The following is a 13,133-nucleotide window of genomic DNA, read 5'->3' on the forward strand; positions in this document are numbered from 1 at the left end:
CTATCTATCTATCCGTCGAACGGAGACTCACGGAGACCACAATGGTTGTGATTGGTCGGCTAACAGCATCATTTCCGGAATCACTTTTCCGGTTTAGCTCCTTCCTCTCAGAACAACAACACCGCCATTTTTGAAAGAGTTTACTGTGTGCCGGTCAACATTTAGTCAAAATTATTTGCATTTCAAAATCAACAAGCTCCAACTCCAACAACAGTCTTTCTCTCTCGCTCGCCATCGTTCACTGTGAGGAGTGGAACGGAGCCGGAAGGTGAAAAATCAATCAACGACTTTCACAATAGACGTCGCGAGATTGGGTCGTTTAACGTAGCGCCGCCTACTGATCGGGAGGTGAACTGCCTTGCGTATCCGACCTCCTGACAGAGAACTTCGAAAAGACGGAGAGCCTCTCCGTGATTACGGAGAAGCATACTGAGGCCTTTAATCTTAGGGTTCACAAACTTCTCTGGTGTTGCTTTAAGTTGAAAATAATCCATGGAACAGCCACTAGAATATTTTCTCATCTGAGAAGCAACATGTCGAATGTTAACGCATCGAATCCTTTTAATAAACTTGTACACGCAGGAGTGCGCGCTGCCATCGTAGGACCACCAGCTCGCCTCTCAGAGAAAATGAATGGATTGTTGCCTCCAATGTGAAAGGCATTCATGGCCGTTAGCTCTGCAGGGAGCGTTCCGAGTCGAGCAAACAAACTCGTTCTTTCAGCTGAATAACTGAACGTAAACAAATCAGCTACCAACAAAACAAAAAAATAAGCAACCTGCTGTCCGAGTTTTCTGAGAGCAACAATGGAAGGAAGAGGAGTTTAATGAGCATCACCAGAAAACAATTTAGCAGCTTGAACATCTAATTAACTCCAGGTCAGCGAGCTCATAAAATCCCCCGGCTGGACTGGTGATGACATCGTCTTCCTTCCTTCAGCGGAACAGGACGGAGCTGCAGAATGAGGCGTTTAGATGCTGAGAACGAGCTGAAACTCACAGATGAACTGCACCGAGGTGCCGCTTGCTGCTGGGCCTTCACCTTATCGTTCTCCATCATGGCTCAGAGAGGATCCTGGAGCTTTTTTAAATAGAAGGTGTTGATGGAGGCCTACTGAATCAGATTCACTGGTCCTCCCACCAACCATCTCTTTGCTTTGCTCCACTTCTCCTCGCCTACAATCAGCGTCCCACAGCACACATCATCCCACACAGTAATAACATGCACAGAGTGTGTGATTACAGCCCTGTCAGAGCTGCGGCTACAAAGTCAAACCTGCGAGGACACGGCGTGCAAAGCACGGAGGGAGGTGGAGATAAAGTGTTCACAAACTGTTCCGACGCCACACGTGGACGCAGCAAAACCTCCTCCAACATCGCTGGTTTTGACCTGAACGCCGATCACCGACCAACGGGGGGCGCTGCAGCCCCACCAGCCACATTCTGTGGGCTCAGAGGGGCAGATAAGGGTGGCAACTCAATCTTAAAACGGTTTACACAAACGTTTTAGCTCAGGCAACGGTGAGGCCGCACCCAACTGGGCCGATGCTGATAAACAGAGGAGAGGGCTTATCACACCCAGCACATCTGGCGCTGTGCAGCGGGGTGACCCGAATTCGGCGGTGGCGGCGTCCTCAGCGGCTGATTTTAGAAGATTTCACATGAACAACCAGCGTCTTTTGTTTGTGTTGCAGACGCTAAATGAAGCCAATTCAATCCGTCAGTAAAACAGTCACTTTTAGCAAAGAGTGCAGTTATTTACAGCAAAGGTAACCACACCACACGCATCAGGCGGAGTAATCTCCACTCCGAGGTTAGCTTGATGCTCCACGTAAACAAACGCCTCTGAGAGCATCGTGAGTGCAGGTGAAACACGGCCAGAATTAAGAGCTGCGAGGAGCCCTAAAACCCTCAAACCCTCTTCATCACACACCATTTACCTCTCCAATAACTTCCAGCTATTATTAGCACCGGCAGCTCCACTTCAGATTTATTCAGCTGTTTCACATTCAGGTCACATCGACTGAAAATCTCTTTAAAAAGTGGCAGCTCCAACATGCTTCTATGTGACAGACACTGCAGGCCTGAGCAGGTGTGTTCAGGTGTCACTCAGGTCGTGGGATCTCTCCTGGTGCTCAGTCTGGTGTTTGACGGGTGCGTCAGACGTTATGTAAGAGACGAGGCCTTTTCTCTGCGGGTTGGTCCCGCTGAAGTGTGTCAGTGTTGCCCTCTACCTGAGAGGGAAAGCTATCCAAGAGCAGGATTTTCTTTTCCTCCACCTGTGTGTCGGCCTTTCAGGATAAACCCGGCTACTACAGTAATACGGAAGTTTTTCTGTGCCATCAGAGTTTGAATACGAATTTCTAATATTGAATTTTTACAGCATCAAAATCAGACTTTGAATTTGAAAAAACCAACAGTGTAAAAAAGAAAAAAGTCCATTTCTAAAAACAAAAATCAGTGGAAAAAATTCAACATCTACAAAAAAAATTCAGTGGAAAAAAAAAAATCAACTTCAAAAAAATTCAATTTCATAAAATTCAATGGAAAAAAAAAAATCACCTTAAAAAAATTAAATGGAAAAAAATTCAACATCAAAAAAAAAAAAAAAAAAAAAAAAAAAAAACCCTGGAAAAAAATTCAATGAAAAAAAAATTCAAAATTCTTTTTTTCTTTACACTGTTAGTTTTTCAAATTCAAAGTCTGATTTTGATGCTGTAAAAATTCAATATTAGAAATTCGTATTCAAACTGATGGCACAGAAAAACTTCCATACAGTAACTCTCAGCTGGTCTCGTATCAACATGGAAAACAAGCAGCCTCCAGACGTTTATGTAACCTGATCATCGGGCTCAGACGGCCAACTCGTCTGTCCGTGACACAAAACAACAAAAGGCTACTTTTGGCCCTTTTAGCTTAGTTTCTAATGAGTTTTTAGGCTTTTAGAGTTGGAGAGGATCCGGTTTGACACATTGAACTTCCATCACTTTGCTTTTCCTTTCTGGAAAAATCTAAAACGGCTTCAGGCGACAATGATTTTTCTCATTTCAGTGCAACATCCGTTATGGTTCTGCTGCGCAGCCTCCAGAGAGGATGTGGGACGCAGTCTTTTATTCAAACTCATGAAACAATGTCCAACACAGTGGGTTCCAAATCTGGGCTCCTGGATCACTGGGTGGACCGGAAACAATCCTGAAATATTTACAAGATTATCAAAAGTCTGAGGACCAAAAGGCTGCAGCTGCACGCAGAGGTGAGCAGGAGGAACGGAATCTCACTTTTACAGTCTAAAAGGAGACCAGCGAGGTTCTGAATCAGAACAGACTGAACATGAACTTTGTGCAGTGATTTACTCCGTGCACGAGCAAGCTTCAGCTGAACTTATCAAAGGAAACATGAGCAGAAATGAAAGTAAAAATGTGTTAAATGCTGCCGCAAACATCAGACAGAAGGCTCAAAGCGGTTTAAAAAGGAAGAGTGTGATCGTTCTGGAGAAGGCGTCATGGTGTCCGAACGGGCCCAAAGAATCGTGAGTTCCATGAAAAAACGTGGAAATAATTTGCTTTTAATCGAATAGAGTCTAAATGTTGAGCAGTTTCTTATTGATATAAGTTTTAGGGGCACAACATGTGGTCTGAAGCTGAATATCCACACGGTGGAAAAGCTTTAACCTGTTACTGCACGCTGTACCATGGCACGCAAGTATCCATGGTTATGAAATATGAAGTCCTTTTTCTTATAAACTTAATCCTCTCCTCACAATGTTGATGTATTGTCCAACTGCAAAACGTACTTTGGGCGACTAAAGACGCAAAAGTAACTTATCTAGCTGGCTCCGAGTCACATGCCAGTCCATTGCTTACAAATTTCTCAATGTGGAGGTGTGTCAGGTACTGTAGCTTCGATTGACACCAGACACAAGCCAATCGGAGCATGGTTAGTGGGCAGTACACGTCTTGAAAGCCAATGAGGACACGCGTCTTCACTTCCCACAATACTACTTAGAATGACAGTAGTTCCAGCCAATGGCGATTTCCATGTAAATTATGTTTATAACCTTTTAGCCAATAGTCTAAGGTTTCCAACGGTGTATGGGACTATACTATCAAGCTTGTATGTGCCAAAACAAATCCATGCGTTATCGATCATAGGGGAAATGCCCCGTGTGGTGCGTAACGTGCATAATGTAAATGCGTACAGATTGTTGCATTGAATCATAACACACAAAGAGATTTGTGATTTTGATATTGGTTTGATATTGTAATTGATACTGTTATAGATAGATAGATAGATATTATATTATATTATTGTTTGATTCTGGTTATACAGCTTTGGTAACCAAGTGTCCTTTTGGAGACTCCAAAAAGGAACTAAGGAAAACGCATAGACATACCTGTTGAAAAATACCTCTGAACAATTCATTTTTTGGTCTTTTGACTCCAAATTTGGACTGCATGAAGTCAAGACATGTGGCTCTGACCTAGCTATGTCTATAGAGGCCTAGAGGTCCCTGAATGGCTTTACCCAATTTAAGGTATAGGCAAACATATGGACGGGGAAACAACCCCATCATTCTAACCCCTCCCACTCTGGGTCAGTAAGACACAGCATCACACAGACATTTTATAATATTCCTGAGAGTGTTACCTTTCCAATGATACCAGACACATCTCTGAGTCTCAAAAAATGTGGGATCTGTGCTGTTTACAACTTGGGCATGTCGTTTTGGCAAAAAACGTGAAAATGGGGGGCGCGCAGTAAGGGGTTAAAGGAGCTGAGAGACGGAGGCTGGACGAACAGTGTTGGACAAATATCCTCATATGCCCATCTGTTGGATGGTTAACAGAACCGGGGGTGTGCACGTGTGTTCTGTGTGTGCATGTGTGTGTGTGTGTGTGTGCACGTGTGCGTGTGTACATGTGTGCGTGAACAGGTATGTGTGCATGTGTGCGCATGTGTGTTCTGTGTGTGCACGTATGTGTGTGCATGTACGTGTGAACAGGTATGTGTGCAGGTATGTGTGCACGCATGCATGTATGTGTGTGTGTGTGTGTGTGTGTGCATGTATGTGTTAATGTGTGCATGTGTGTGCATATATGTGTGTGCTAGGTGCACGTGTGTTGGCACGTGTGTGTGTGTGTGCATGTGTGTGTGTGCATGTATGTGTGTGTGTGTGTGTGTGTGTGTGTGCATGTATGTGTTAATGTGTGCATGTGTGTGTGCATATATGTGTGTGCTAGGTGCACGTGTGTTGGCACGTGTGTGTGTGTGTGTGAATGTGTGTGTGTGCATGTGTAAGTGTGCATGTAAGTGTGCATGTGTGTGTGCACGTGTGCGTGTGCATGTGTGTGTGCATGTGTGTGTGCATGTGTGTGTGTGTGTGTGTGTGAACGTGTGTGTGCATATATGTGTGTGCATGTGCTAGGTGCATGTGTGCATGTGCACGTGTGTGTGTCCATGTGTGTGTGTATGTGTGTGTGCATGTGTGTGTGCACGTGTGTGTTCTGTGTGTGCATGTGTGTTCTGTGTGTGCATGTGTGTGTGCACGTGTGTGTATGTGTGTGCACTTGTGTGTGCAAGTGTGTGTTCTGTGTGTGCACTTGTGTGTGTGTGCATGTGTGTGTGTGTGTGCGCTTGTGTGCACTTGTGTGCACGTGTGCGTGTACGTGTGCGTGTGCACGTGTGTGTTCTGTGTGTGCACGTGTGTGCTCTGTGTGTGCATGTGTGTGTGCACGTGTGTGTATGTGTGTGCACTTGTGTGTGTGCAAGTGTGTGTGCATGTGTGCGTGTGCATGTGTGTGCACGTGTGTGTTCTGTGTGTGCACGTGTGTGTTCTGTGTGTGCGTGGGGGGGCATTAAAGCAGGGTAACAGCCCCACAGCCCTGTGCAGGACTTTCTGTGGAACAGTTTGAGTTTGTTGCTGTTTGGCTGATCAGTATCCACCGTCTGGATTAAAAAGTGGATCAAAATGTCGGAGCTGAAGAAGAAGTTAACCGAATTGGCATTAAAAACGGACACGAACGCTCTCAAAAGGACTTTATCTTTGTTCGTCGTCACATTTGCTCACGAGGCCGCCGTCCTGCCGGCATCACGGGCGGAGCCTCCATCCTAACGGCAGCGGTCCCATAAACCGGATCCCCAGAAAGAACCGCCCTCTGATTTAAGTGTGATCACACGCCGGCCGCCATCAACATAATCGCATCAAACATTCTCATTTCAACGTGATTTCAGACCTCAAAGTGTTCTGCATCGAGTCAAAGACATAAGTAAATAAAGGTATTTCTAATCCTCACCTTCATCCCTCCGATATAAGTTAATCCATTTAAAAAACAACCACCACCCCCCCCACAGCAGCTGAGACAACAAAGGAGCTGCTGTTGAGTTTATAACCAAGTCAGAAACTGATCATATGACTGGATTATTACAACCTGAGCCCCACATGGAGGCTTAGTGTTCCAGCAGTTTCACAGCCTGGCAGACGGAGGCCTGAGCCCCGCTAACAAAGAGCCTCAGTGTGACCCTGAAAGGCTTCGGTCCAACCGACTTCAGCTAAATCTGAACTTTCAGTCATCTTAAACGCTTCGATTGGACCAAAACAACAAGGAAGGAGCAACAGAAAAGGTTTTTACTTCTAAAGAATGAAGAGGAAGAGTGATTCAACGCTGGGTTCTGTTTCATAGGAAATAACCACAAATAAACACCAACGTAACGTGTGACTCACTGTCACACTCACACACATCATCATCCTTCATCTAAAAAGGTCAAAAAATAAAAGAAACAAGTTTCCACAACAGAGATCCAATCAGAAACTCTTAATGACTCATTTAAGCAATTTTTGCTGCTGTTTAACAGATAAAAACGCTCAAATTTAAGCAACTTTTGCTGCTGTTTAACAGATAAAAACGCTCAACAGCGGTGCGTTTTACGATGAGGAATTAGCCTGTTTTTGTTTGTCCCAGAGAAAGACTAAAGTTCTGTCCTGACAGCAGAATTTAAGAGGAACAGCAGCGATCCAGAGTGCAGAACTTTGGTTAGTGACAACGTGACCCTGCCGTCAGCACCGGGGGCATTGACACAGAAACACAAAGATCACACAAAAAGCTTTCCCAACATGACCTCGGCCATGACACGTAGAGCAGGTAGACACCGTCAGCTGCTCCGCCTTGAACAAACTGGGCCTAAACACCTCAAACCACACTCCCACGCCTTCTCCACCCGTCAGAAACATCTGTTGGAGCACCGCTCTCCTTCAGCAGAGCGAAACAAAGGGGAGTACACCTCCGCTGGAGTGGGGTAACCCGCCCTCACCGAGGTCAAGTGCGTTTTAGGGAGACATGAGAGTGGGTACAGATGGAGGAGGGGATGCAGCCCCCATGGGTGGTGCGACAGGAGGACTAACTCCTGGTAAACAGAGGAGGAGAGCAACTCCACAGCAAGAAAACACTGTAAAAGCCCTCAGAATGAAGGAAAAAACTGAGTTTTAGCCTCAGCAGCATCCTCAGGACTTCATGTGTTCACGAGCTGCAGCTCATGATCCCCGATGGCGGATAATTTAATAGTGAGAATGCTTTAAGGCAGGGGTCTTCAACGTTTTTCAGGCCAGGGACCCCCAAACTGATGGAGAGTTGGAGCAGGGACCCCCCTACTATTTATATGGCATACAATTGTGTTTTATATTTAACGGGGCCTAGTGCCATGTATAAACATAGCTACTCTGTTATTGTACATTCAATACTAAGCTATTCAAATAATACACATGTTAATGTTTTTATTTTAAACATGTGCAAGGTACAGGGTGGCCGTGCCACTGCCATTTATAAACAAACATCTTGCATACAACACTGAGCTATTCAGATAATCCACAGATTTTAACTTTAAACATGCATGTAGATGGGACAATGAATCCTCAAACCATCTGTGGATGGCACACGTTTGCACACAATTTGTGAGAAAAAAACTTTAAAAAAAACAAAAAAATAAAAAAAATAACTTAAAAATCGTCTAATCAACCAAAGATTTCGCGACCCCCCTGCTGTACCTCCGCGGACCCCCTGTTGAAGACCTCTGCTTTAAGGCATTCTCACTATTAAGTTCCTGTTTCTCTTTATTATTATTATTCCGCCAGTTTTCTACACCCAACTACTCCTGCATACTTTCAGCTATTTCTACAATTTTGGTATCAAAAACATTCAGCTCTTTCAGCAGATTCCTGCTATCATGTTTGGTGTTTTTAACTTTTACACTTTTTAAGATATTCAACTTTTATTCAAATTTTCCCATCATTCAAATGAATGGAAACCGCTTTCAGCTCTTCCAAATCATCTTCCTCTTTCCAACTATTTCTGCATGCTTTCAGCTAGAGACACCATTCAAACTTTAAATGGGTCACAAGACATTCAGCTATTACCAATTGTTTCAGCTTTTTCAGATCTTCAGCCAATTTTGAAATATGACAGTTTCAAAAACATGAACATTTTGCTCCTTCTTGATTTTTATGAATGAGCACACAGTTGAGTGCGTGCTGATAAGTTTTTAATTTTTCAAACAAATTCCTCTAACTTTCATACAGTTTAACTTAGAGAAACAATTTATACCTTAAAATGTGGGAAAATTGTCCTCTTTCAGCCAATGTAACGACTAAAGAGCTCACATTTACAGAGTTTCAGCTATGAGCCTTGAACCGAGATCAACCTCTCAAATTCTCTGACTAACTCCAATGTTAAGTTTGGTAGTACACAAAAATCACAAAATTCCTTCAGCCAATACCATAGCAACAGTTTTTACTGCTAAAATTGAACTATTTTCAGCTTTTTTAGCATGGTCAGCTATCCCCATTCAGCTAATAAGCATTCTCACTGCTGTTTCGCAGGAACAGCTCTTTCTAGTTACATTCATGATGATTACGTGTGTCCTTTGGCTTTTAGAGCGGTTAAGGAGTTTAAGCTCATGTGTAATTTAAGGGGTTAAAGGAGATTGTAGGTGGCTCTAACCCAACCTGACATCCTCAGACGGAGCAGCTGTTAGTGGGTGGGGTGGTGGTGGGGGGGCTACTGTGCCGCTTAATATCACCAAACCACAAGTAGCAGCAGGTGTGGCCGGGGCTGTGGCAAAGCCACCAGACAAAAGACAAGAGGGGGTCAGCTTTAAAATGTGGGTGCAGGCTTGAAATGGGGACAACTGTGGAGAGGCTTCTCAGCGTCTGAGCGTGAAAGAGAAGTGTTCGCGCTCCGCTTTCAGAGAGCTGGAGACGCACCCGGCGCCATCGGGCCGGCTGCTCTTCTCTCATCCACATTTGCAAGTTAAAAGAAGGTGAGAGAAAGCTTACGGAAGTTTAAAAAGAACCAAAACACGAGCAGGCTGTTGGGGAAACAGGTGTTTGGAAAAATGTGTGAGGAATGTAAAGCAGCCAGCAGACAGCCACAGAACACAAAGAAGGCTGGAAAAGGGGCTTCGACTCCAGGGAAAGGCTGGACTCATTTCTTTAACGATACACTGGTTAATCAATCAAAGAATCACTAAACTGATGGTGAATCTTTCACATACAGTCACTGATCTGTTTCCCTGTTGGACTCCTGATTCAGAACTCATTTCTTTAGATTTTCCTTCCAAGCAGCCAGACTTTCTTTAATCTTTTAAAGTGTCCTAAACAACAGTTCTCCAGCTTTCTGAAAGTTTTTCTTTGGACGTTTTCACTCCTTTTCACTCAGTTTCAGTCCCTTTTTTCTTGGTTAAACCACTTAACTCTGACCTATGAACCATTCAGCAGGAAAAAGGCTCCTAACTCAAGGGATGAACCAGTGTTGTGTCCACACAGAACAGACAACTTAGCAAAGAAGTCATTTTAAACTGGATCTTTAGGCACTTTGTTCCCAGCAGCCTGTCACAGAGACACATCATTTGTTTCCATTTCTTTAGCTGCATGTGTGAAAAACAGCAAAGATAACACAGTCTGACAGACAGAAAACAGGATTTCTGCAGCAACAAGGTGATGAGGTCACGATGGAAGAAATATATTCCAAACATCCGGTGGATACTGTGAAAGGGGCTAACCGTGATCTTTCCCTCACCCTCAACAAGTACTTTTAATGCCTAAACCTAACCAGGTGGTTTGGGTTCTTGAACAAGAAGAACAGAACAACAGCAGCCTCTTTGGTTCGTGTTTACTTCCTAAATTCAGTGTTTTTGATGTGTAAGAAGTTACTTCTGGTTGTGTTTACCTCTTTAGGCGTCAACAACTGCACAGTCTCGATGTTCTCAATAAGATTAGGGATGGGAATTGATGCATTTTTGATTGATTCTTGACCAAGTTTCTTCATAAGAAAACAATAATCTTTAGATGAATGTTGGTCAGATGCTGAAGAGTCTGAATTCCACTTAATTTTTACGAGTGCATGTTGAAAAAACATTTGAGGAAACTGTGGAGGACAGAAGAAGAAGTGTCAGGCCTAAAGAACTATCTACAGCAGATGAACAGGATCTGAAAGTGATGTCCTTAAGAAAGAGGAAAAATTCCAGCAAAGACCTGACACAGGAGCTGAGAGATGCATCTGGACCTTCAGCTGATCCATCTGCTGTTGGCCCAAGCCTCATCAGAAATGGGCTCCATGGAAGGGTGGCTGTCAAGAAGCCGTTCTTAAGGAAGGGAAACAGGGAGAAAAGGCTGAGCTGTGCCAAAGGACACAAGAAGTGGGCTGAAAATCAGTGGCAGCAGGTCTGATGGAGGGATGAATCCTCCCCAGAGCCCGGAGCTCAACATTACTGAAGCAGGGTGGGATCATGTTGGCAGAGAACGGAACAAAAGGCAGCCCACATCCAAAGAAGAGCTTTGGGATGTCCTTCAAGAAGCCTGGAGAACTATTCCTGAAGACTCCTTAAAGAAAGGACAGAAAGCTCGTCTGAGAGGGTTCAGGCTGAGTTGGAGGACAAAGGAGCTCAGAGCAGATGTTTCTGCCTTATGGTCAAACATGAATATAACTACAGTAAATGTTTCAGTTGAACTCAACCCCTCGAACATATGCTGCTTTTTGTAGCACATTCAAACATAAAGAACACACCAAATGAAGTGGATAAATATTTTAGCAGGAACTCTATTCTGCTCTATGGCAGCCTGCTTTCGCAGGGCTCGGCTAACTGTAGTGAGAACAGCTGCTGAAGCGAAGCATCCCTGCCTGCTCCTGCATGTCACCTGACACTTCAACAAACCATCAGCCCGCTGCCTTTCCTCTGCATGTTCCAGCTACCCCGAGAATCAAGTGTCAGAGACATGGGAGGACGCACCGATAAGAACGGAAACAGCTGACGAAGCTCTTAGAGCCAAAAGGGAGTAAAGTTGGTGTTTTCAGGGGGAATCTGCTCCTGACCAACATCTTATCCGGGTCATGGCTGAGCAGGTAAACACAAAATCTGACAGATTTAATGAGGGTGACGGAGAAAAGTGCAGAAAGTAAGTCAGGAAACAACAAGAAGACGCAAAAAGCACTTAAATCTGCAGAACTGACTTCACTGGAAAAAATGCCCCTCCAAAAATAAGTAAGAAAAACAACAAATACAAGAGTCTTTTGCTTGAAATAAGCAAAACAAATCTGCCAATGGAACTAGTGAAAATCGGCTTGTCAAGATTTCTTGAAATAAAATGTGATATTTGGGACTTTTGAGATAAAAGTGATCTTGAAATTAGCTTAAAAACCTCTTCAAATGAAAAAAAATATAACACCTAATTTAAGACACAACTGCCTAACAAGTACTATTTCAGCCAGATATAGGGACTTGTTTGAAGACAATGCATCTGGAATATCTTGTTAAATGAAAAAAGTCTTGAAAACAAATTGTTTTGAGTCATATATCATATGAAGCAAGCTTTTTTTGACATTTGAAGAGGTTTTTAAGCTAATTTCAAGATCACTTTTATCTCAAAAGTCCCAAATATCACATCTTATTTCAAGAAATCTTGACAAGCCGATTTTCACTAGTTCCATTGGCAGATTTTTCTGCTTATTTCAAGCAAAAACGTTTCGTATTTGTTGTTTTTTTTCCTTATTTTTGGAGGGGCATTTTTTCCAGTGTGCAGGGCAGGTATGACACCTACCCAGGACCCAGCCCACAGATCCGCCTGTGCTGACTCACAGCAGCGAGTCCTCCCCACGTGCAACATGTCACGCTGCTGATATCCCAGTTAAACCTCCCAACACACACCAGATAACATCCTGCTCTTATTACAACACCGTGACACCTTTATGGCGACCGTAAAGATTCATGCAAGAGCTCTGCTGCTGTTTTTGAATCATGATGACAGACAAACAAAAGCTGAAGGGGCACCGACCTCTTTTCTCCTCCAGGTCCTGGAGGAACTGCCTGTAGGCGGCCGTGGAGCTCATCCCGCCCCCTCCCCGGGAGCGGAGAGGAGAGGCCAAGAGGTCCAAAGACGGCAAAAGGGAGAAATGATTACGACAAGTTGGAAGGAAGAACGGGAAACTGATCCGGGAAAAGGAGTCCAAAAAGTTAAAGGGTTAAAGATCAGCTGGTGAGAATCGGAGGGAATCGGAGGGAGTCGGGTTGAGCTACGCGGCCTCCGGGATCCCGGTTGTCAAAGAGCCATCCTTAATCACGCAGATAATCCCTCATCTCTCACTCGCCGCTGCTTTTCTTCTTCTGCCGCTCTTTTCTTGTGCGCGCGTGTGTGTGTGAGTGTGTGTGAGTAGCGGTTAAAGTAGCTGTGAATGTGGTCGTGTGTTCGCAGCTCTAAGCCGGATAGAGGAACTGGACTTTGACCGCAAGCCGGGTGATGTCACTGCGGCAGCCCAAAGCATGTGCTTCACTGCCAGCTATAGTGAGTGCATGTATATGTGTGTGTGTGTGTGAGAGAGAGAAGGAAACTACAAAAAAGGAGGCGTGTTTTCAATAGTCTCTGCTCAGCTGTGCTTTTTTTTTTCTTCTTCTTTCTTTATGGCAGTGTGTGTGTGCGTGTGTGTTTGTGTGTGTGTGTGTGTGTGTGTGTGTGTGTGTGTGTGTGTGTGTGTTTAGATTAGATTGTACTTTATTTATCCCACAACAGGGAAATTCACTTGTCACAGCAGCAACAACAGACATGAACAAGAAATTTAAAAAGAAAAAAAGCAAGTACTAAAAAGTAAAGTG

The 13,133-nt window shown here is 44.1% G+C and overlaps 1 protein-coding gene across 10 annotated transcripts in view; it reads right to left on the bottom strand.

Annotated features, from left to right (window-relative positions):
- The window catches only part of macf1a (microtubule actin crosslinking factor 1a), a 286,863-nt gene that overhangs the window by 185,079 nt on the left and 88,651 nt on the right, over positions 1-13,133 (bottom strand). Inside the window, exon 1 of one of the 10 annotated variants that reach the window (XM_075449484.1) lies at positions 12,319-12,388. The exons of the other annotated variants lie outside the window; for them this stretch is intronic. Coding sequence (XP_075305599.1) covers positions 12,319-12,373 — 55 coding nt within the window. The 5' untranslated portion in view covers positions 12,374-12,388. Of the gene's footprint in view, positions 1-12,318; positions 12,389-13,133 lie in introns of those variants that run through there. 10 annotated transcript variants of the gene reach the window in all.

This window comes from Odontesthes bonariensis, chromosome 18 (assembly GCF_027942865.1).
Source record: "Odontesthes bonariensis isolate fOdoBon6 chromosome 18, fOdoBon6.hap1, whole genome shotgun sequence".
In the NCBI taxonomy this organism is placed as follows: domain Eukaryota; kingdom Metazoa; phylum Chordata; class Actinopteri; order Atheriniformes; family Atherinopsidae; genus Odontesthes; species Odontesthes bonariensis.